The sequence below is a fragment of the Thamnophis sirtalis genome, unplaced genomic scaffold (assembly GCF_051295495.1).
Source record: "Thamnophis sirtalis isolate CommonGarterSnake01/CBP01778 unplaced genomic scaffold, rThaSir2_p1.2 scaffold_4, whole genome shotgun sequence".
Classification (NCBI taxonomy): domain Eukaryota; kingdom Metazoa; phylum Chordata; class Lepidosauria; order Squamata; family Natricidae; genus Thamnophis; species Thamnophis sirtalis.
This window is the reverse complement of record NW_028261384.1, coordinates 87977279-88003382: the sequence shown is the minus strand read 5'-3', so window position 1 is coordinate 88003382 and position 26104 is coordinate 87977279. Positions and strand designations below refer to the sequence as shown.

The following is a 26104-nucleotide window of genomic DNA, read 5'->3' as shown; positions in this document are numbered from 1 at the left end:
GTGCACATGCACACACTCTTCCAGCAGCTCCTCTGCCTCTTTCCTCTTCCCCAACATCCTTCTTCCCCAGCCACTCACTAGTTCTTTCTTCTTCTGGTTCTTCTTCTGAGAACTTTTCGGCAACATGGTGAGGATGGGCAGGGCGAGTGAAAAAGCGTATGAGGTGAGGGGGCTTCCTGACCAATAGGTATGGGAAGGCACACTAAATTTCACCATCCAGTACAGCAGGGTTCCACCACAAAACCGTGCTCGACTAAACCACGCCCGACTAAACCGCGTCGCTGACATCATCAACAGGGCGACAACAGCGCGGAGACAGAAGCACGCTGTAAACCCTAAACCTAAAATTAACCCCTAAACCTAAACCTAACCCCCCCAAACCTAATCCTAATCCTAAACCTAACCCTAAACCTAACCCTTAACCTAACCCTAACCCTAACCCTAACCCTAACCCTAACCCTAACCCTTAACCTAACCCTAAACCTAACCCTAACCCTAACCCTTAACCTAACCTTAAAGCTAACCCTAAACCTAACCCTTACCTTAAGTTGAATTGGCTTGCTTTCAAAGCGCTATTTAAAGTGCCCTTCTTTCTCTGTGCTGGCTGTTGTCGCCCTGTTGATGACGTCAGCGACGCAGTTTAATCGGGCGCGGCTTAGTCGAGCGTGGTTTTGACGGGTCACGGTACAGGAGTACCGGTCCATACCAGTTGAAACCCACCCTTGGATTTGTTGCAGTCAGCCAGATTGCTGTTACATTTATTTTCCATCTATCTCACCGTGGGACTACTCTAAGCGGCTTACAACAATAAAAAGGAAGAAATTATAATAATGTAAACAAAACTGAAGTAAAATAATAGAACTATAGAATAAATAATGAAAAAGAAAACAATCAGAATACCCCAATATGATAACCAAAAAGTGGATGAGTGGAAATCAGAGAGAAAGGGATGGGAGGTGGAATCAGCCATCAATTCAGCAGCCATCTCCAGTGTGGAACCCAGCCCAGTCAGCAGAACCAAGTCTTCAGGCTCTTGTAGAAGAATAGGAGGGTGGGAGCAGATCTTACCCTGGAGAGCAAGATGTTACAAAGGATGGGTTCTGCAGCAAAGAAAGTTCTTCTTCTGAATCCCGATAGTCGGAGTTCTTTGACCAACAGGATCTACAGTAGGCCCTTTCTACTAGCATGAGTAGGTGGGCTTCTGCTAGTGGGACAACAAGATGGTTCATCAGGTAGCCTGGACTTATGACATTAAGGTTTTTAAAGGTCAAAACCAACACTTGAACTGCACTGGGAAGTAGCCCCTAAAGTTTGCGGATCAGAGATATAATATGGGCCATCCTAGGGGCCTAAAAGACTGCTCTCACTGCCACACTTTGCACCAGCTGAAGCTTCCAAATTGATTTTAAGGTTATCCCCATGTATGCACTGCAGTAATCCAGATGAGAGATGACTAGGGCTTGAGTGACTAAGCACAGGAGGCTATGATCCAGGAAATGTCACCACTGATGGACAAACTGGAGCTGTGCTAAAATTGTCCTAGTGATTCTCAGACATGAATCCAGGAGAACTCCTAAGATGTGAAATGGGTTTGAATAGGGTAATGCAACTCCTTCTGAACTAAGAATGATCTCGGATCCTTGAGGCTCCATGCACCCAAAGCCACTCTAGTCACTTGCTGAATGAATGGTCATAAATAAATCAAGGATAAATCAAGAAATCAAGTAAAGCAATGTTATTATTTTTTATTTCAGTTGATTTATTGCATTGATTTAATAACTTGTAACAATTAAATGTCAGATGATCCTGATCATTAAACATTGGACAAAATGAATATGTTTGCTATACTATGCTTTCAAGGGGAGGTTTAATTGCCTAATTAAGTTATTTATATAAATAGTTATTTAAAAAGTATTAATTGAAATTAGAGGATAAATAAGATTGATATGAAATATAAAACTGTTACTCTTTAGGATGTTTTTTAAGCTGTTTTTGTTTTCCTATTACTATGAAGATAAGACTATTTCACATATAAACTGTATACCGTTTAGTGTTTGAGTGGCCTTTAGAAGAAGTGGTGGAATTTGCAATACATTGTATTACATAGTTTCCTTTCATATAGAGTAGGAGTGTCCAACTGGCGGCCTGCGGGCCGTATGCGTCACATGCAGGCCACGCCAGGGGTGGGTTCCTGCCGGTTCGCACCGGTTCTTGCGATCCGGTTCGTCAGTGAACCCGGAAGTAATTAACTTCCGGGTTCCTAGCTCCTAGCCCCTGTCGCTGGGTGCCTGCAGGGTTTTTCTTTTTAAAAAATGCCTCTCCGGATGATCTTGAAAACCTGCAAGGTTGCTTTGGAAGGGGGCATATGGGCAGCATTTTCCCCTGCCCCCCTCCCCGGGAGCCTGCAGTTTTAAACCAAGCCTTTGCACAGTAAAGAAAATCTCACGAGCGAGAGAGAAATTCTTACTTGCTTTTACTGTGAAGTTGCGGAAGTTTCCAAGCAGAGATGGGATGGGGGTTTTCAAGATCATCTGCAGAGAGGCATTTTTTAAAAAGAAAATCCTGAAAAGGATTTGGAGAGATTTGCAACTGGTCTTTGGTGGTGGTGGGATCCCCAAAACCAGAAGCACAGCCCATTCCCCCTCCCAAAAAGACTGTTTTCTTTTTAAAAACCCCTCTGCAGAAGCTTCTCAGTGGAATCTTCCAAGACTATAGGCAAGGAGAGATGGGATGGGGTTTTTCAAGATCGTCTGCAGAGAGGCATTTTTTAAAAAGAAAATCCTGAAAAGGATTTGGAGAGATTTGCAACTGGTCTTTGGTGGTGGGGGGATCCCTAAAACCAGAAGCACAGCCCATTCCCCCTCCCAAAAAGACTGTTTTCTTTTTAAAAACCCCTCTGCAGAAGCTTCTCAGTGGAATCTTCCAAGACTATAGGCAAGGAGAGATGGGATGGGGTTTTTCAAGATCGTCTGCAGAGAGGCATTTTTTAAAAAGAAAATCCTGAAAAGGATTTGGAGAGATTTGCAACTGGTCTTTGGTGGTGGGGGGATCCCTAAAACCAGAAGCACAGCCCATTCCCCCTCCCAAAAAGACTGTTTTCTTTTTAAAAACCCCTCTGCAGAAGCTTCTCAGTGGAATCTTCCAAGACTATAGGCAAGGAGAGATGGGATGGGGTTTTTCAAGATCGTCTGCAGAGAGGCATTTTTTAAAAAGAAAATCCTGAAAAGGATTTGGAGAGATTTGCAACTGGTCTTTGGTGGGGGTGGGTGGGAATCCCCAAAACCAGGAGCACAGCCCATTCCCCCTCCCAAAAAGACTGTTTTCTTTTTAAAAACCCCTCTGCAGAAGCTTGAATTCCAGAACTCTTCCATGCCCTCCCTCCCCGTTTCATGGCAGCCGAAGCAACAGTGAAGCAGAGGCTGACACTCCTTGTTTAGGTAATTCTGAGGTGGTTGATGGTTCTGTGAGTGCCTGTCCTTTATAATTTTCCACGTTGCCTTGATGGCTTTTATTCCAGTGACTTTGTCTTCCCTGTTCTTAGGCTTAGGAAAAAAAAACCTGGTTTCATTGGCAGTCTTTTTTTTGGGGGGGGGGGGGATTTTTATTTTTTGGGTGTTTTCCTAGCACTGTCATAGTTTGTGGGTGTGGGTGGGTGTGTAATGTCCCGCAGTTATCTATACATTAATAATGATCTAGTAATATTAATAATATCTAGTAATTAGTAATATCTAGTAACATCGTCTTGGCCACTCCCACCAGGTCACATGGGTGGCAAGCCACTCCCACAAAGGAGGCCACGCCCACAGAGTAGGTTCGAACAATTTTTGAAACCCACCCCTGGGCCACGCCCACTCCAGCTCTGTGGATGGGGTAAACATCATGTGATGGCAACATGACCTGTGAGTTTGGCACCCATGGTATAGAGAAATTAGCTGTTAATTGTTCTACAAAACTCCTAGAGTGGAGGTCATCACTCAGTATATACACATAGCACTCTACAATGACAACAGCAAGGCCTTGAATAGGTGGTACAGTATGTAGTATATACAGCTTTTCAACAACCTATGACTTACTTGTAGAACAATCTTAACATTTGTTTTATACGTTGCCACAGTGGGATTTTTTTTTACCTGCTAGATCACCCAGCTCCTTCATTTTCTCTTGCATTTGGATCTGAAAGATGGGCAGGTAACCTTGTGAAGGTTTCTATTAACTTCTAAACTAATATACATATTATCAAGCAAGACCAGCATGCTTTTTTTTTACTAAAACAAACACTATCAAGAGTAAAATGTGGAACATTGTTATTCTGCTTTCTTTGATCCATTCAGCTTTAAATTATGAGTAATCAGTAATAACAATAATTGCAGAGGTGCCATTTAACATAGGAGTAGTTTACCACTTTTATATCAATTTCACCTTAGTTATGACAGGATTATTTAGTCATTCAGTGGCTACATGGTTTCACTTTAACACACAGGGCTCATGCAGAACTTCACCTAAGATGCTCTGAAGCATATGCAGGTGCAAATACAGCATATCTGCAATTTTTAAAGCAGTTTTTTTTCTCTGAGATCATGTCCCCCTCTGCAGCTGCTGTGCACTCCCAAAAAAATTGACATCTTATGAAGCTGTTGTGGCCCAGAAGGATCCGGTTGAGCTGCTGATGGGACTCAGATAGCGAGGAACCATATGAGTCTGCCAGGGAAGATGTGGAGGACCCTGGGCAGGGTTCAGACTCAGAGCAGGGACCAGAGAGGCTGGTTGGCCACCAGGAGGTACCTGAGGCATGGAGCAGTGGGGAGGATCCAAGACAGTTTGTCCCTGACACAAGATTAAGAAGGGCGGAAAAACGGAAGCAGCAGCTCCGGAGTCAGACTCAGACAATAATTAAGCCCAGGTGATTGTGGCTTGGCCCCTCCCAAGAGAGTATATAAGTGGAGAAATTGGGAGGGGACATTTGCAGGACACAACCGTTTGAAACAGTATTGCAAAACTCTGTCTGTCTTGCATCCGTGCCTGTTGGATTTTGGGTTGCTGCCAACTATTCTTGCATGTGAGTCTTGTCTGGACCTTCAGCCAAAGGAGTCGATAACTCAGTGATTAAAGAGTGGCAAACAGCCAAGCCTGTGTCTGGGTGATTCACAGGCCGGGGGGGGGGGGGGCAGAACATGAAGCTCTAGAAAGTTGTCATATATGTGCCTCCATTCACTCTAAAATATATTTTTGCCTTGTGCTACACAGCCCATGTAACTTAGTGATCAATTCCTACTGGAAAAAAATCACCTGAAACAATATTAAAGACTCTTCTATGTAAAGACTGTGATTAAAAATGTACCAACTTTATTATTTATTTGCATTGTTCAACACATCTGGGGCAACGTTTTAATGTTTTGGGGAAGTGCTCAAAGCAAAATATGTCCATTAGGTATAGAAGTTAAAAGCATTTATTTCTATATTATTTCTAAAAAGGGAGGAGTAGGAATCACATCACCAAAATTTACTTACTATTCAGTTCTAAGCATTGGTGGTACAATCCTGAAGAACTTCAAAGAGGTTTGGGGGACCCATACCTATGCTATGAATTTTTAGTAACCTGTAAACCAGGTACTATAATAATCTTTGAATAACTGAATTCACAAATTGAGCTTTAAGATTAAGGTTTATTGTTTGATCTTAGTGTTATTTGAATATAATTGTAGAATTCAAATAACACTAAGATTAAAAAAATAAAGTTCAATATGGGAATTCAGTTACTAAGTTTTATATTTTACATATTGTTTTATTTATATTCATATTAGTATTTTAAACAAAAATCTAAAAATACAGCTTCTAAAATATGTTCACTTTAAAGAGGTTTTAAAAACCTTTGGCTATAGCTATCTTTATTGTCTAAAAAGGAGGCATTAATGAAAAATGTATAAAAATGAAGACAAAACGCATTCAAAGTATATCAAGAAATTTATACAGACTGATAATATAAATACATTTTGAGATAGTTCAAGTGTTTATTTAATGAAATACTTGTGGAAAAAGACTAAATTGATTTCATGTAATACGTATTTTTAGTTAAATATATAAAAGAAAAATACATTTTCTTGGAAGTTATTTCTAATATAACACTAACAGTTTAGTGTTTGGTTTAAATGAAAATATTTTTCAATTAAGTAATATCTTTCCCAAGTAATATTTAACAACTTAAATGACAATCCTATGCATGTTTACTGAAATGCAAGTCCTATCTAGAGCATTCAACCGTGATGATACCCAGATAAACATAGGCTCCTAAGAATTTCATGTAATATCTGGTATCATTTTGTTTTGTTATTAATAATCATAGTGATGATTGCATTTACTAATTCTGTCCATAATGTTTTTGTGCATTTGCATGTATTTTGTTCCATAGTTAATTGATACAGATTTATAGTGAATAAGAAACACAGGATGCAAAAAATACATACATCTTTGTTTCAAGATGTAAAGAGCAAAGGATAATTTTGAGACTGAAATATTTAGCAGCCATCTATTGGTAACTTATTGAGTGGCTGGAGTGCATTATATCAGCAGCTGCTATAATGGGAGAGAGTTCAAAAGTTTCAGCTAAAGGTAATCCTCAATTTAGGACTGGTTGCCTAAGATACAACAGACTCAAAAGAAGTAGCTTATGGTCCATCCTCAAGTTTATAACTGCTACACCACTACCACAGTCATTTGATTGTATTTCAGGTGCTTGGTAACTGCCTCACATTTATGACCAGTTGCAGCATTTCAGAATTACAGAATTATGTTTTGTGACTTATTTGCCATTTTCTGGCAAGAAATGCCCATTGGATAAGCTGGATTTAGGCACATGATTTGCTAAATGATTGATATAAAAGCAGCTATAAAATGGAGCCTAATGACATGCTGTTTTGACTTATGACTGTAGTGACCTAGGTCCAACATTCAGAACTCAATTGTGGTCTTAAATCAAGGACTACCTATAGTGCAAAATAAGTCATTTGTAAGATTTTTCACCAAAGCTAGTTGCTCATTGCCTACATTCTTAATTAATTAATTAGACACATTTATATGCCGCCCAATCCCGAAGGACTCCGGGCAGCTTACAAAAATAAAGAGAAAAAACACATAACAAAACACATAATGAAAGAAACAGTTTAAAAACAGCAATACCTCATACATTCATTCTAATCGGGATTGGACCTCAACAGTGAGGTCAACAGCCCCAGGCCTGCCGGAACAGCAAAGTTTTTACAGCTTTCCTGAAGGCCATGAGAGTGGGTATGGTCCGGATCATTATTGGTCTATTTCTGTTCATTGTTGAATAATTACAGATATTATCTTTGGCCACACCCACGGGGCTGCCATGTCCCCTTCCTGCTTTGGAGCTGGCAAAAAGTTATGTTGCCTAAAACCTGCTGCCTTCTCCACATGGCTTATGTAAAAATAGGTATATATTGTTATTTGTATAGTTTTAAGGGCATCATTCCAAGGGCTGTGATTATGGTTCACTTAGCTGAAACTACTCGCATCCAATATCATTCACCATATTAGCAGTCTATGTCATGTTCTGCATGCTGTCTTAATCTCCCTGGGATCAGTCAAATAAATAATAAAATAAAATTATCCTTTAATTAGCAAGCACACTGCTTTGTTACTCCACGAACTATTTTTTAAATCTTTTTTTGTCCTTACCATTAGCTATTGATTTTTTTAAAAATCATGAAACAATGGATCCACTGATTGACTATTCAATATAACAGTTACTTAATTAGGGCTTTTCTATATTTGGTTGACACCAAGTGATCATTTGGATTTTTGCCCCCAGTAGACAAGGATTTAAAAGCTAGTTTTGAAAAAGGGAATTAACTGGGTGGATTGGTATGGAAGCTACATGCTATCATAAAAATGTTACATAAGGAGAAGAAATGAGGAGCCATGGATGTTGGGAGCATTCCCTGTCAGGTAGGCTAAATAAAAAATGTGGCCACCTGGCAAGAGCGGCTGTAATATTTGAGGTGGTGTTGTTTCAGTGCATCAGGAAGGCTGGAATCCCTAGTCAATTGGCTTGAATAATTTAGTCTACCTCAGATACTAGATGGCCAATGAGAATATGTCATCAAGACTTATCTTTCAACTAATAAAAAATATGTGCAGTTGTTCTTGGCACCAGCCAATTACTTCCTGAAGTTGTTCCAAGTACAGCCAAAATATAGTTTGTTTTGTTAGATTTAGTGAAGAAAGAAACAGATGTGCAGGTCTGAACTGAGAACTGCCAGGATGAGTTTTAGCAGCTGAAAGCAGCTCTTAGTTGTAGTATTGTCTTAGAAGCTTTAGACTTTGAAAAGCTGATCACATTAATCACAGATTTTCAGAGAGGGGCATTGAAGCATTGTTAACACCAAACTCTTCATCCAATGGTGTTCCTAAGAAACTGTTGATAAGAGAATCCCATTCTTCTCAGCAGAGTGACTGAAACTGACTGAATAGTTCTGAGAAGCCCACCATAATAAGTTAGTGTCCTGGAGTCTTATCCCGCAGATAGCTTTAAGATAGAATGACAGATGTGTTGTTCAGATAATTCTTTCAAGGGATCAATAATTATACAACAATGCAAGAAGTGAATCTAAAAAAAAAAAAAGATATTGCCAACAGAACTATTTTGGACAACAGTAGCATAGAAATTACCATTGATGAATAAATATTTCACACAGACATATCCATTTATGCTTAACTAATTGCATGTTCTACATTCAGGTAGTCCCTGACTTATAACTGGTTGCTTAGCAACCATTTGTAGTTATGATGGACTCCCTCAAAGGTACTTATGATCTGATTCTGAAGTTGCAATGCCTTCCAATCACATGACCACATGTTGAATGCTCAACAGCTGGCTGCATTCATGACTATTTTCAGTGTCTTCCAGTTTTCAGTAAAAATGCCTTATAGTGAACATATGGTTGCCTTATGATCATAGTGGTTGCTTTATGACAGCAGCAATGCCTTAACAACCATTGCAAAAAAAAAAGTCATAACATTGAACTGGTCATATTGGTGACCCACTGTATAACCTTAATGACTTACAACTGTAATGGGCAGGTTCCATTATGGTCATAAGTCGAAGGACTGTCTGTAGGTTGTGTTAAGATAACCTTCCCAATCGCGACCCTTTATTACAGTTCCTCATGTTGTGGTGACCCCCAACCATAAAATTGGTGTCTCGGGTCCTAAGACCATCGAAAATATGTGTTTTCCTATGGTCTTAGGCGACCTCTGTGAAAGGGTCATTCGACCCCCAAAGGGGTCCTGAACCACTCTGTTAAGAGAATCAGTTCTTAGCATGGTCATCCTAGCAGACAGAGCAGTATTTAGCTAACCCCATAATCTTTTAAAAGAGAGACATGTGTGAATGAGTCAGTCAGCTCCACTGACAGCAAACACATTTTGTTTCGATCCATATTAATTCATCACGGACAATGAATCTAGAGTTGTAAAAGAGATAGTAACATGCTTTGGCTTACCTGTAAAATCAGATTACTTAAACTCCTTCGTTTTTGCTAGAGAAAAATGGTTTGTTGTTTTGAAAACTAAAGCAGAGATTGGGAATGGAGGCTAAGAAGAAAGCCAGTATATCTTCCATGACCCAAGCAGCCTCCGAATTTAACTGACTGGAGTCCTCAGGGACTGAAGCCTAGGGATAACTGAGTCAGAGAAAAACCTATTGCACATTAAAAAAATCCTTGGGAAAAAAAATCAGTTAGCTAGAAGTATGTTATGTTTAAATCAAATGTATTGCCTTTGATTATTATTGTCTTTATTGAATCTCAGTCATTGTGTGTATTTTATTAAGTTGACACCTGTTTACATCAGTTACATCTTTATTACTACCAGATCAAAAGCATGTGGTGATGAGCTGTGGTGGCTTAGTGGTTAGAATACAGTATTGCAGGCTAACTCATTGCTCACTCCAGGAGTTCTATTCTGAGTGGTTCAAGATTGACTCAGCCTTTCATCCTTCCGAGGTCGGTAAAATGAGGACCCAGATTGTTGGGAGCAATATGCTGATTCGGTAAACTGCTTAGAGAGGACTGTAAAGCACTGAGGAATGGTATATAAGTCTAAGTGCTCTTGCTATCTGCTCGAGAGTATTGTATGTATTTTTTTTTAAAAAAATTAAATAAGTTATTTGCAAAGTAAAGCTCTACAAATTTAAATAATAAAGTTATAGAAAAGTATTAAGTAAATAAGAGAAATAAAATGAGAGAGAGAAAGAGAAAAAAAGCTAAGAGTGGTTTCTGATCTTTATAGCAATGATATTTTATATATTTTATATTTTATCCTTTCTCTCTAAGGATACATTATTGGTCTCTTCTTTCCATCTTATACCATGTCTTATCATTAAACCCATAAATCCCAAGTTCATTTTTTCCTATTTTTAACACACACAAATCTTATATTTGTTATTTTATTATAGATTGTTTTCAAGACCTGCCAATGTCTTGAATAGCTCTGTATTTCTAACTCTTTTGCTAAAAGAATTTTTGCATGTTTCCCTCCCCCTCTTTTAAAATAGAATTTTATTCAAGAATTAATCTCTGAAACACCATAATTATCTAGAATCGCTTATATATAATATAAAAAACCATTGTTTCTACATCTCCATTCTATAGCAAAAGATGTTAAATCTTTTGAAAAAACACCTGTAATATGTATTTTCAGATCATGACCACTTGAGAAAAAGAGAGAGTGATCTTTATATGAAAATAAAACTATGTATATTGTATTTATGACACTACTTGAGAAATATCAACTGTGGATAAAATGTTCCTCTACAACTAAATCCATTTTTATGGGGAACAATGATAGTAATAACCAAGTCTTCTGTGAGTTGATGCTTGATACTGGGAACCTCAAGAATGTAAGATAAACACTTTTAAATCAGTCTAAGGAGGAATAATATTAAATATTCAACTTTTCAATCTTATGTAGAAAAACACTTCTACAAAATTTACAGAGGCATAATTAAGAATATTGGTTTGGAAATGGTCATTCTAGTGTGCATTAAGACAATCTGAAACAAAGATTAACCCACTATACTAAATGCAGCCACAATTCTATATCCATTTAAGTGTGAAAAAGCAATTCTTCAGTAATGGAGCACATCATTTGTACATCAGTCCCCAGTATCTCCAGAGGGGTTGAGAAAGCTTCCTGTTTGAAATCACCAATCAATGTGATATAAGAAGGTTCTGAACAAAATGATCATGATCTAATGAGCTTTTTTAAATTCCTTCCCCAACTAATTTATGGGTGATATCAGAAGGGAGTAAGAATGCAGCCTGCTTATAATGTCCTCAAGAATTCTAGCAAGGAAAGATGAATCCCAGAAATGCCATTATTGCTCAAAAAACTGAGTGCTGGTGGCTACAAAATAGGGGAGTTGAAATTTTGGAAGAGAATGCTTTCTTCTGTCAAGAAAATAGTTCTTTTGGGAATATTTTTTCACATTTATAAATTTCCCAAAATTTTACAATACAAGTTGCCCCTCAAAAGGGATTTTAGAAATAATTTTATGTGAGTATGAGGATGAATAAAATGTCCATATATACTAACATGCATAAAACATGACAATTTAAAAAATAAACCATTTTATTGAAGGAGAGATGAAGTATGTCCAAATCTGTCACTCAAAATAATGGATTTTCAATATGCGCTTTCTTTCTCTCTTTTTCTTCACAAATACCTATTATTCTGAATCAAAAAGTTATTATGTGTCACAATTGATTTTCACAGGGTCAAGGAGCGCTGTCAGAGAGGCTCCGGAGTTTTAGCATGCAAGATCTTACCACAATTAGAGGAGAGACCAGCAGCACTGCAATTCCACTGTCTCATGCCCCATCAGTTTCTGCACGGGCAAGTAGCAAGCAGAGTCAGTCGAAAACTTCCAAAATTGCATCAGACGGTATTGGACATTCAGGTTAGTAGGAGTTGCCTGCAGACTTAATTGTTAAAATTTCCTCCTATCATCAATTATTAAAAATGAACACAAGATGACACAATAACATTGAATTTTGTACTCCCCCAGATCCCAAATAGTTCCAATTTCAAACATACTTTAAAAGGACATTTTTAGAATGAGTTTGTAACCTTCAGTTGGGCAAAACTCTGAGTCACAAGGCAGCAATTTTTGAACCAAGGTACCTCAAACAGATTAACTTACACAATGCTGAGACCCATTGCTCCTGAAGAATGAAATTTGGGAAACTTGTGGCCACTTTAGAGCCACTGCTATGCTGCTGCAGATTCAGCACTACCATGCTGCTTGGTCAGCCAGGATGATATGATTGTCATTTCTAATGCCCCCTGATAGCATCCCACAATTCAATAGGGAAGCTGGCAGGAAGCACAAACTTAATCATGGTTGCCCATGCTTCAGGTTTGCAAGGAGCATGAGCAAGGGGGAAGTTAGTAGGGAAGGTTGCAAGTTGTTCGCATTCATCTCCAGATACTCTGCCAATGAACTGCACGTCTGCTCACTGTATCTGACCTCCAGTATGCTACAAGCTCTTACACTTTTCTGATCTGTAGGGCAACTCTTGCACACTCCCAAGCACCCTTCCTGAGGATGCAAGCATCTTTTGCATAATTCCATTACACCCTCCCAGGATAATATGGTAATAAAGTTAATTCTTCCTTCTTTGGAAAAAGCTGGAGCAGAGATGTTACTTACATTAAACAAAACTGCATGAAAATGTCATACACGTTAATGCTGCTGAAATTCAACTTTGCATGGGCTATGTTTCTTCACCCTTGAACCTACTGATTGTTAAGGAAATAGTTCCAAAATATTTAGCATAGGTAATTACTGCACTTTTTTCTCGCTTCCTTGTGTAAAAGACAAAATATACTTCATATAATTCTAGATAACATTTCATCTGTTGGATATTCCCAAGGCTGTTAATTTCTCTCTCAATTCAGTTCTCTCTACTTTCTGATAGTTCAGGCTAGAAGAGATCAGTCCACAGGCTCTTAGCTGTAGATAGAATCATGTAACTTATTATTTCCTAAATAAAGCTAATTTTTATTTTCTTTCATAAAAGTGCTAGACGAGAATACCTTTTCCATACACTATAGAAAGGTAGTTATGATCCAGTTGTGGGATTCAAATTTTTTTACTACTGGTTCTGTGGGCATGGTTTGGTGGGCATGGTGTAGCTTGGTGGGTGTGGCAGGGGAAGGATACTGTAAAATCTCCATTCTTTCCCCACTCCAGAGGAAGGTTACTATAAAATACCCATTCCCTCCCGATCAGCTGGGACTCAGGAGGCAGAGGATAGATGGGGGTGGGGCCAGTCAGAGGTGGTATTTACCAGTTCTCCGAATTATTCAAAATTTCCACTATTGGTTCTCGAGGACTGGTCAGAACCTGCCGAATACCACCTCTGTTATGATCCAACAAAAGTTACTATGGTTTCAAATTTAAGAATGGAGTGAAAAATCTAAAAAGCATAAATTAATGAACAAAAGAAAAAATGCTATGTATATATTTTAATTGATTTATTAAACAAATAAATCTGCCCTTCTATTAAAGGATCTCTAGGTGGCAAAAAGATAAAAAGTGGCAATGAGCCACAGTGTTGCAGGGATTAGAGTACAGTACTGCAAGCTACTTCTGCTGCCTGCCAGCTGCCTGCAATTTGGCAATTTGAATCTTATTAGGCTCAAGGTTGACTCAGCCTTCCCTCCTTCCAAGTCAGTAAAATGAGGATCCAAATTGGGGGCAATATGCTGACTCTGCAAACTGCTTAGAGAGGGCTGTAAAGCACTGTAAAGCAGTATATAAGTCTAAGTGCTATTGCTATAGCCATTCAGATTTTCACAGTCTTCCAGAAGGGCAGGAAGGTTGGGGCTGTCTGTATCTCAGGGTGGAGGCTCTTCCACAAGACAGGCACCATGACAAAGAACGGCCACTACATTCTAGACAAGCTGAAACTTCCAAATGCTCTTCAAGAACCACCCCATGAAAAATGCATCTATGTATTTTATACATTAATGCAATCAGGAAGTGACTGAGTGACAATGAGCAGTGTCTCCTGGTCTAAGAATTAATGCAATTGGAGCATATTATGCATTTGGGCAAAAGCCCTTCTAATCTTGGTTACCATCTGCAGCAGTCCTGAATCCAGGCGTATTCTACCCACTTTCCTCTGTGTCTAGAATTGCTTCCAATTTATATTTTTCCTCCCCATTTACCAGTATAAGAGGGGAGTGCTACCTGTGAATGCAGAATTCAGGGGGAGCCTCTTTGACCAATAAAGAGTAATGGTACAGGGTGAATTTTCATTGATGAAAATTCCCAATTGCAACTTGAGTATAACTGAGTTTATTTGCTTAATCACTGGGAAAGAGCCAATTTTTATCCAATTTCTTGGAAGGCCTTTTGGAATAAAAAAAAAGAAAAGAAAAGTGGGGAGGCATGACAAATTTCCTTCTGCAATTCTAGTCCTCTCTTTATTTATATGCATCTGCTGCTTTTTTGTACGTGCCCTTTACCAGTTCAAGTTGTTCTTTAAGAGGCTTTAGGCAGATTGCCTCTTGTGCAGAAAATGTGAATCAAAAGGGATGGTGCTTGGAACAAAGACATAGCAGTAGAGGTGTGTTCTGCATTGTTGTAAGGAAGAGCTATAAGATCAGTTGCCTTGCCGATATGAAATAGTACATCTTGTCACAGTTAATTAACCATTTCAGATTCTCTGTTGGGGCCAGATGATACAAGGAAGAGAAATGAAGTAGCATTGATGATGTTACCTAGTTTGGGTAGTGAAATGTCTGCAAGGAAACTACCAAGCTCAAGAGAGCACCAAGAATCCCTCAATTTGTTTTAAAAAAAAATTAATAAGAGGGCCTTCCCAAATTTGGAAATTTGCATTTTCATTGTCTGAAGTTACATGATTGACCAAATCTTCAATCATGTAATTTCAGACATGTGGTCCAAAAGAAGCTGAGCCATTTCCTGGGACATTAGGAGATCCTTTTCAAGATCATAAAATGACCGACTTTGGTAAATCCACCGCTACCAGTATGCTTATATATCTTTGCATTGGGGGAAGATTGGTGATAAAATCTAGGAGAAATGGTTCCAGGGCTTTGAGAGAGTGACTAGTTGCTGCAATAATTCAATCCATTTACCAAGAAGTGCTCGGTGAGCACTCTGATGGGGCGCAGGAGTTCATGGCTTCCATGACAGCTATGGGCTTGACCCAAGTAATTCGGGATCAGACTCACTCGGCGGATCACACACTTGACCTCGTATTCCTCTCAGACCAGTGGAATTGCGATCTTGGTCTGAGGGGTATTGAGATCTTGCCCCTGTCGTGGTCGGACTACTGCCTACTGAGGCTTGACTTTCGGAGGCCGATCCCCCACTATAGGGAGGAGGAACCGATTAGGTGGTTCCACCCCAGGCGCCTTATGGAGCCTATGGGCTTTCAGACAGTGCTTGGTGTTATACCTGATACTCTCGCCCGTGATTCAGTTGGGACGCTTGTCGCTGCTTGGAACTCGGCAGCGGCAGGGGCCCTTAACCGGATTGCGCCTTTACGGCCAATCCGAGGCAGTGGATCCAGGAAGGCTCCTTGGTTTACTGAGGAACTCCGGGAGATGAAGCGCCAAAAGAGACGCCTAGAGCGCCACTGGAGATGCAGTAAGTCCGAGTCAGACCGAGCACTATTAAAATCCTGCAAACAGAGCCTACCACCAGGCAATTCAGACGTCAAAAAAACCTCATATTGCCGCTCTGATAGCTTCCGCTGAGTCACGTCCAGCCGCCTTGTTTAGGATAGCCCGTTCCCTCCTTAAAGGGAGGGATTCGGGCACTCCTTTACAAGGTAAGGCTGAGGAGTTCATCCAATTTCTCACGGATAAAGTGTCTCGGCTTTGGGCAAACCTGAACTCCAATTGCGCAGAGCCAGCCGAGGTACCGTGGGAGGGTCTTGAGCAACATCATTGGATTTGTTTCCAGTCTGTTACTCCTGAGGAAGTGGACAAGGCCATCGGAGCAGTGAGTGCCTCCACATATGTACTGGACCCGTGACCCTCCTGGCTGGTTGCGAACAGCAGGGAGGTGACACGGGGCTGGATCCAGGATATAGTGACCGCGTCTCTCCAGGAAGGGTCCTCCCCCCACCCGTTAAAGGAGGTGGTGGTGAGACCCCTACTGAAGAGACCATCCTTGGATCCAGCCATTTTAAATAACTACCATCCAGTCTCCAATCTCCCTTTTGTTGGGAAGGTTGTTGAGAAAGTGGTGGCCTCTCAGCTCCGGTGGTCCTTGGAAGAAGCCGATTATCTAGATGCCTTCCAATCTGGTTTCAGGCCTGGCTACAGCACGGAAACTGCTTTGGTCGCACTGACCAATGATCTCTGGAGAGCCAGAGATGGGGGCCAGGTCTCCATTCTGGTGCTCCTGGACCTCTCAGCGGCCTTCGATACCATCGACCATGGTATCCTTCTGTGGCGGTTTCGAGATGTGGGGGTGGGAGGCACCGTTTTTCGGTGGTTCTCCTCCTACCTCTCAGGCAGGTCGCAGTCGGTGTTGGTTGGAGGACAGAGGTCGACCCCTAGGCCCCTTAACTATGGGGTGCCGCAGGGGTCGGTCCTGTCCCCCCTCCTGTTCAACATTTACATGTAGCCGCTGGGAGAGATCACAACGGCACGGGATAAAATACCACCAGTATGCGGACGATACTCAATTGTATCTGTCCGCCCCGTGCCAGCTCAGTGAAGCAGTTGACGTGATGTGTCAGTGCCTGGAGGATGTGAGGGTCTGGATGGGGGTTAACAAGCTGGCCCTCAATCCTGACAAGACCGAGTGGCTTGTGTTTTTTCCTCCCACAAATTGGCAAGGTATTCCATCACTCAGGCTGGGGGTGTGAAATTATACGCCCCTCAGACAGGGTTTGCAATTTGGGAGTCCTCCTGGATCCACAGCTCACCTTAGATCACTATTTGTCAGCTGTGACCAGGGAGGCATTTGCCCAGGTTCGCCTGGTGCACCAATTGCGTCCCTACCTGAACCGGGAGGATCTTACAACAGTCACTCATGCCCTTGTGACCTCAAGACTGGACTACTGCAATGCGCTTTACATGGGGCAGCCCTTGAAGAGTGTTTGGAGACTTCAGCTGGTCCAGAATGCAGCCGCACGAGCGATTGTGGGTGCGCCACGGTACACCCACGTCACATCTATCCTCCGCGAGCTGCACTGGTTGCCTATTGGTCTCTGGATCCGCTTCAAGGTGCTAGTTATTACTTATAAAGCCCTACATGGTATTGGACCTGGGTACTTGAGAGACTGCCTCCTGCCAATTACCTCCAATTACCTCTCATAGACCCATTAGATCCCACAGATTAGGCCTCCTCCGAATTCCATCTGCCGGCCAATGCTGTCGACCACCCGGAGGAGGGCCTTCTCTGTGGCTGCTCCAGCCCTTTGGAACGAGCTCCTGTGGAGATTCGGACCCTCACCACCCTTCAGGCCTTCTGGACAGCCGTTAAAACCTGGCTGTCCCAACAAGCCTGGGGTTGAATTCCCCCCCACTACTCGAATTTGCTGTGCTTGCTGTGCTTTTTTAAACTGTTGTATCACTGTCCTGTTTGTCTTACTTTCTGTATTTGTTTTTCCCCTTCCCCTGGTTTTTGTTCAGCCGCCCTGAGTCCCTTCGGGGAATAGGGAGGCTTACAAATCGAATAAATACCAAATACCAATACCAAATGAGTTTACTGAAAGACCGATATGACAAGAAGAAACACAATCTTTAATGGCTGCACAGGGGCAAGACCAGAACTCACTGAGACCTCTGTGTTGGGTTTTACACAACACAACACAACACACACACACACACACACCCTCCAGTATCCTGTTGTTTTTATGGCACAGCTGTCATACTATTCCCCCTAGGGGAAGAGGAATATATAGATATTCGTTGTGCAATAGCTGCCCTCCTATTACTGTGAAAGGCACACAATCGTTGGTTCCTGGAGGCCATCCATTGGGGTCCTGGAATAAGCATCCAATATTGCTATGCACTAATCCCAATCCCTAATAAATCAACAATCTCTCTTTCTGGTTCACTGTTTTCAGGTGAGCCTCATTTATTGCTTGACTAAATGTTGTATGACTAGAACATTGTTCATAGGTGACTGTGGCATATTATGTTCCAGCTTATTTGAGAGGATGTTTAGAAATTTGTTTTGGGAGCCTGTAATGTAGAAGATGTAAAAATCAAATGGAAGAAAAAGTGTGCCTGATTTGCTAAGGTTTGATCAAATTCATATGATCTGTGGGAATTTGTATAGGCAATTCCGTCCAACAAATGTCTGCATGGCTGAAAGGGAATTTTTACCATCAGCAAATACCTCCGTGTTTTAAGATAGGGTCTTATTTTCTTTTGATTTTTGAAATAAGCAGTTAGCCTTATTTTGAGAGAGGTCTTATTATTTTTGAGGTGCAGGAGGCCATTTAACGTCGGCCTGTGGATCAGCTATCCAGAGAGGGCTGGAAGTTCTGTCTCTGTTTCTGGCACGCTCTTGCCAGCCTTAGCATTGCTGGGCCTGCAGATCTTTTTGTGGCTGCTACTAAGAGAAGGGGCACTGTAGCTAGAGTTTGCGGGTGCAGCCTCTGTGAGGCCGTTTGCATGGATGGCAGGTGCATGTGGAGCGCATGGGGCATTTCCCTCTACTAGAAAATGGCGGCTGTGCAGGCAGTTAAATATTTTAGGAGAGGGCTTGTTTTTGGGGAGGGCTTGTTTTAGCACACGCGCTCAAAAGCCCAATTGGGCTTATTATCCAGGGAGGTCTTATTTTGGGGAAAACGTGGTATTTAAAAGTATCATAGTCATTTTCTGCTGATCAGGGCACCTTGATTAAAAGGTAAATGGCAATAGATCTGCCACTCCTTCTTTTTCCAGTTAGAACAGGACTTCTTCTAATACCACTTCTGTGCCATCTATCTATACCACAGAGGGGCTGTGATGGCAGAGAAAGGTGTGAAAAGAAAACAGTACTTCTTATTCTTAAAATGCTATTTGTTCTTGAGTTGACCAGGAGAATGCTGATTCTTTCTTAACAACTGAAACCGCAATTCTGCACGATCAACAAAATTAGGGATGAATTTTTGGTAGAAGGTAGCAAAGACCCAAAAGGTTGCATATTTTTACATTATGGGTGTTTCTATGTTTTTGCCGGATCAATCTGTATCCCTTTACTTAAAATTACATGTTTGAAATAGTCATATTGACTATGCACTTTTGTTTTTAACTTGGCAAAGATTTTTCCTTATAGTTTTTGCAATATATTTCTGACATGATTGACATGCAAGGAAGGATCTTCAGAATAAACCAAAATGTCACCTAAATATACTGTAATGTATTTGTCTAAATCATCTGAAAATATTTCATTCATGATTAACAGGGCTGACAGGCATCACCGTGTATTCAAAGCTAATATAGTATTGACTGCTATACAAATATTCATGTCCACTGTTCCCTCTAAGGTGCGTGGTTGCGCGGCCGCGCACATGTCAAGAAAATGCCGCGCAGCAGTTTCCAACTGCTGCTCAGTGTTTTTTAGCATGATAAATCCTCGGCTCTACCAGCCGCCTTCCTCCCCCAAAACGAAACTGCCCAGCTGGGACGAGCAATGAAGCCGAAATGACGCCATGCAATTTATGACCAAGAGGAATTGACAAGCTCGGCAGCTAAAAATCCTCCCCAGCCGCCACCACTAGCAACCCCTGGCCCAGGCCTCTGTTCAAGCTTGTCAAGGAGTGGCTGCGCTGCCAAGCCAGATCCGTCTTTCGGCAGGCCCAGCCAATCACCATGAGCAACTTAAAGGCGGTCATGAATAAAAGGAGGGAGCGTCTTGGGGGTAGATTCAGCCTCCGCAGAAGGAAATGTGTGATGGACGGGAGGGAGGCGGCAGTAGAGAGGGAATTGCGGCAGTGGCGGCTCTGCCTCAGTTTGGATGGGCACGTCGCATCCTTTTTGCTGTGTGGTTTGGCTGGCACTGGAGCTGCTCCTGGTGGTTGCCTCCTCTTTTCCTGAGGGGAGAGCGGAGCGCTTCAATCTCCCGGAACCTGCAGCCCCCGTCACTTACTGGCGTCTATCCGGGACTGTTTTTTGAAGCTCTGAGTGCATAAGGCAGGCAGCGAGTCCGCAAATTGTTTTCCTGAAAGTAATCTCCACTTAACGGAGCAGAGCTTCCTTGTGATAATCGGGAACAGGACCACCAGCCCCAAAGGGCTGCTGGAAGCACATTAGAGTACTCTGCCTTAGGGGAAGTGGTTGGATTTCAGGATCCCAATCGGTCTGTTGCACTTATCTATTGCAAAGTATAGGTGCGAAACACACACACACACACACACACACACACACACACACACACACACACACACACACGTTTAGTCTGGGAGGGGATTTCTTTCTGGTTGATTCTGAAACTGTAGGGTAATATACCTCTTTCCCTTATCTGTCAGGGGGAGGCTTTTGCTGACACTTTCATGCTGTCATTATGTATTTTCTTTTTAAATGTTTTGAATTAGTCTTCTGGTTTTTTACCAATGGCACAAGAGAAGAAAGGGATAATTTTCAGGAAACAGAAAACTAACCTACGGTATTGGTTCGCATCTTTTATGCATCTTTGTATTTTTACGTCTGAAAATTAGTACTTACAAATCATCACACATTCCATGCATTATTATACTATTTGCATATGAAAGGGCTGTATATTAAATGAGCCATTTAATATATTGAAAATCAACTTTATTTTCTGTTGGTTCATCCTCTCAAAGGTGACTGATCAGATTTCTTTAGCAAGTTCAAATTGGCCTAACCTCCATGTAGATTGTTTTGGCAGCAGTAAAGAGTCTACTAGTTTTTTGGGGATCAGCCATGGTCAGCTAGGTGTTACCATCCATAGCATTGATACAGCAAATGGTTCCAGTTCTTGGATCATCATATAAAAACAAATGGTTAAATATAATTTACAGCCAGCCAATATATAAATGTTGTATACATGCAACTCAATAAATAGGTTTATATACCCAAATTGCTAATCTACATCAATGGGTAATTTATTCATAACTTGCTAATATCACTGCAGACTATTGGATAGTAAGGGGGGAAGTATAAAGCATGTAAAGTAATTCATAGTATGGAAAATGTGGATAGAGGGAAGTTTTGATCCTTTCCCCATAGAGAGTCATCCATTGAACTTGAATACAAGTAGTCCTCAATTTACTATATATATTATATAGTTATATATTATATAACACTTTTAATTAAGCGGGTACCTTGAATAAACATAACTTTGAGTTTCAAATAACACTGATTTCATTGTTGTCTTGGGTGACATCTGTGAAAAAAATTCAGGTGCTCAGGCATGAAAATGTGTCGCTCAAACACTATACTTTTCCGCACGCACTGAAAAAAAATTAGAGGGAACATTGTTCATGTCCATCTTTCATTCTGATTAGGCTGAAAACACTTCTAAATTTTACTTTTGTAAAGATGAGTGCCTTTTACAGTTGGTCTATTATATCTAAAATGCCTTTAAATGGATAATGATCTCTAACTGTCACTTTGTTCAGGTCTTTGTAGCCATGAGCAGAATGCAGGGGGCTCCTTTCTTTTCCTCCAGGGTAGCTGCTGCATGCATTGTTACATCCTTGGTAAAAAAAAAAAAAAAAAAAGTTGGTGCCAATGCCGGTGAAACGGAAGGCTGGATGAACCCTCACAGTGAATAGTATTGCTCATTTGCCCACTGCTTCCTTTAGCAAATTTACTTACTTGCATTCAGTTGGAAAGTTCAGCATTCTGCATGTGCTGTTGCAGCTTGAAATAAATACTACCCCAGCTATTGAGTTAATTATAAAATGACATTTTGAAAATTGCTCATCCATGCATCTATCTGCTGCTGATGTTGTAACAATGCTGCTGCAAGATGTTTGGTGGATAATGAAGTCCCTTGGGAATCAGCCATTCTAAAAAAAACCTGTCTTTAAAAGACATTATGAGACTTACAAGATTGATGTCAGCCTTACTAGGGAGATGTAGTAGGAAACACAAAGTTACTAAAATCTTACGTACTCTCCTTCTATCCCCTTTACAATCTCAAAATTAGGGAGAGTCTCTTCTGAACCTCTTGCCGATCTACATTTTTGCTACATACTAAATTGCCCTTTAACTGTTTTGTTGGTGGTATATCATTGCCTTGTCTCTCAAAGTCATTCCCACATATCAATATATATCAATATATATCAATCAATATAAATATATCAATATATATCAATCAATATATATATATCAATATATATCAATCAATATATATATCAATATATATATCAATATATATCAATCAATATATATATATCAATATATATATCTATATCTATATCTATATATATATATATATATATATATATATATATATATATATATATATATATATATCAATATATCAATATCTATCTATCTATCTATCTATCTATCTATCTATCTATCTATCTATCTATCTATCTATATATATATATATATATATATATATATACAAACCAAAAGAGATAATAAAAAGCTAAAAGGGTGGGAGGAGACAACTTCTGCAGTAGCCAATATCTGAATAAGTAGGAATCAACATCAGACAAACATCAAGCAGGAAATAATACCCTAATAAAAAAATTACAAGAACAAAACTATAGTCCCAGTAAAATTAGCAGGGCAAATTACTGTATATAAATAGGAGAAAACCCCATATTCACTTGCACTGATGGTATAACCATTGGAGAATGAAGTGTCTGCAAATAAACATCAAAGCTCAGAAAGAACCAAGGACTCCACAAACGGGGAAAAAAGCATTTTTAAATATGTGGCTCTTTTTTTCAGAATATACATGTTGTTCAGTTTGTCAAATTGTGCAAGGTGAGTATGGATTATTTTTATGCAGTCTGTATGTCTTTTATAAGCATTAATTCTTGCAGTTTTATCTGAATTATAATATTTGCAATATTGTATCCTAATATTAACAATTCAGTCTTAAATGGTTGTTGGTGTGATTTAGATAGCTACCTATGAGCTACACTACCAGTCTGCAATTCTGGCTGAGAAATGCTTTTTTTGCACACAAGTTTTGAATAACACTGTTAGGGTCTTTAGACATATAACATTGAAATTTAGGATTTGCTTTGATGTGATTCTCACTGAATAAGAATAGATAACTTTGGTTAATAAATGTAATCTCTGATAGCATATTTTTCAAACAAATCCTAAATCAAGATGACTTACTAGGTGTCTCTTGATAGCAATAGTCCTTGAGTTATTATCATAAGGGAGCCTGGCTATTACAGTCGCAACTTGCAATGCTTGTGAAATGGGTCCATCACGTGTTCAACCCAGTTTTACATTTCTTGTGGTAGTAATTAAATGAATGTGGCAACTGTAAAGTTAAACTCACCGTTTGCTATGAGTGAAAATTTGCCAAAAGCATGATATAAGTGACCCCACTTATATCGGCTCAGACAATCTTAGCCAGCTGCTGCCATTTCTGAAACAGCATTGAAGAACTCATATTAAGGAAATATCATTTTGGACAGGAATGAGGAAATCTTGACTAGCTAATAGGCTAAATTAGAACAGCCAATGGAACCAAAATAAGATTGTATGAATCCCTTTCTCAAAGCCTCTTTTTTATTTCCAGGGAGCTACCACTTTAATCAGTTGACTCCTTTTTTACCCTTTCCACTTGAAAATAATAGGGGGAATGATGTCAGCCCCAAACTGAATATGATGGAAATGAGATAAACAGATCTGGATGCCACTGAAAACTCTGATGAAGGAAGGGTATCCACTTTTAATCGCTGGGCAAAACTGAATGTCCAAAGTTATAGTTTGGCAGCATGTGGTTTTTTTAAGCTGACATTCAAGATTAGAAGAATTACTCAGTGAGGAAAAAGATGAAACCTCTCTGGTCATAAAATATTGGCATTGATATTGGTATTTCATCATATACTAATATGGCTAGCTCCCTTTTGGTCCCTTCTCCACATGCATTGGAGAAAAACAACAGGCAGAGGTCAATGCCAACTTGTGGTGTGGGGAGTTGCACCAATTCTAACAAATGAAACCTTGCTTCTATGTATGTGTGTGTTTGTATGTGCGCACCGGTATATATATAACACATAGCATATGTAAAGTTGCAAAATAATAAACTTATTCTATTTTTATAATAAATATAATTTGCTGTATAATTCAATTGGAAATTATGCCTATTATAAAATGGCTATGCTAAGTCTTTCCATGGAGTAGTCTGCTTTGCATGGGGTTCAAATTTCAGTTGCTTATATCTCTTGTTCTGTTTGGTTTGCTTCTTTGAATGACTTTCCTTCAAGTTTGTGCCATGGATTTATTTTCCTTTGGAATAAAAGCCTTGTGCTCTATATTTATTATCAGTAAAATAGGCAGGATGTATCATTTTAGTCCAGTATGGTAAGGGACATGCAATTGGGGAGGGGACTTTTAATGATCAGACTGCCAGAAGCTTTCTATTTGCTCTTTAATTCAGCTCGATTTGGGGTGGTCAGCTCGATTTGGGGTGATCAGACTGCCAGAAGCTTTCTATTTGCTTTTTAATTCATCTCGATTTGGGGTGGAGAAATTCATCTTGATTTGGGGTGGTCAAGTTTTGCAAGAAGTGCAGTGAATCTCTTTGTGAGACTTTTATCCTTAATCCCCTATGCAAATAACAGGCCCTATCATATAGGGAGATTGAGGGCCAAAAATGAACTGTGGGGTTTTAGGGGTAGAAATTGGGGATCTGCAACCTTCAAAAAAGTTGTTGAATTATAGTTCCTAGTATATCTTGATACAATTCATTAATTCTACTGTCAGTTCTTGGATATTTCCAGTAAGATTTGGAGGGCCAAAGATTCCTCATCCCTATTTTAAAGATAACTTTAGTAATCAACTAAAAAGGGAAAAATGTTAATGTATTCCCTTTAATGTTTGTACTGCATCTGCATTTTATACCTTTATATTTGGGAACTTTATTTTACAACATTGTGTGTAGGAAAGCAAACAAGAATCTAATGATATCCTAAGGCTTCTTCTGCTTTAACATTCAGCATCTGCTTGCTTTGTCTGATAAGGAAAAATTCAACGATGTGTCTGTTTATATTTAATATCAGCAGAATACTTATGGTGGTTTTACAATTTAGAATTATTTTAAGTGACATTTTTGTGCCCCTATGATTCCTGCATTGAATATTTGCTTCATAAATCTTTGGAATTTTATATTATTTAAAATTATATAAAGTTATTTAGTATAATTATTACATTATATACTTTCTATAACTAAATCAATAAATTGAATAATGTTTAAATATTTAATACTATTAAAACATTGTTATGCTCAAAAACTTTTCTGAGCCAAGGAATATGGCTACATATGCTAGCAAATGCTTTCTTCTTGCTCATTATTTTTATTGTCTTTCTTTCCTTCCCTATATACCTATTTTGGAACTCTGATGTAAGTGCTACTGATTGCACGAGTAACTTCCAAACAGGAATGCATAAGAATGCATTATATAACTAAGAAATGCTTACTTTTAACTCGTAATATATAGTATGCATACATATATACAATTATTGTGTGTGGTATAAATAATATTTGTTGTCTTTGTTTGATTAGCAGTAGAATGACTATAGATACACATCTTTAGTTTTTCTTCCAATCAGGATGTCTCTAATGCTGTTTCTATAAGGCATGCATTAAAAAATTGACAAAATCTAATACGTACTATTGATTAATTGAGATGTGCCAAATCTGCCGGGATGTTTTGTACCTTAATTAAATAACAAAACATATGAGACTTTTTATTGGGCTTGCTTTACATAGTTATAAACACAGCAGTTCTTTATAATGCTTTCTAAGTTGTTCATAATGTTTTATAACTGTTTTATCATGTTTATCATATGTTGCAAGAAAAACAAAATTTAATCAGTAGAGAGAACATTATGTGTTCTGGTGTGTTCTTGGGGAAGTGTACAAATAGTGAGG

At 39.6% G+C, this 26104-nt stretch overlaps 1 protein-coding gene across 1 annotated transcript in view; it reads left to right on the top strand.

Annotated features, from left to right (window-relative positions):
• Window positions 1-26104, top strand: part of REEP1 (receptor accessory protein 1) — a 51762-nt gene that overhangs the window by 22770 nt on the left and 2888 nt on the right. The window contains exons 6-7 of the mRNA XM_087713317.1: window positions 11794-11977; window positions 22936-22971. Of these exons, the coding sequence (XP_087569443.1) occupies window positions 11794-11977; window positions 22936-22971 (220 nt within the window). The remainder of the gene's footprint in view (window positions 1-11793; window positions 11978-22935; window positions 22972-26104) is intronic.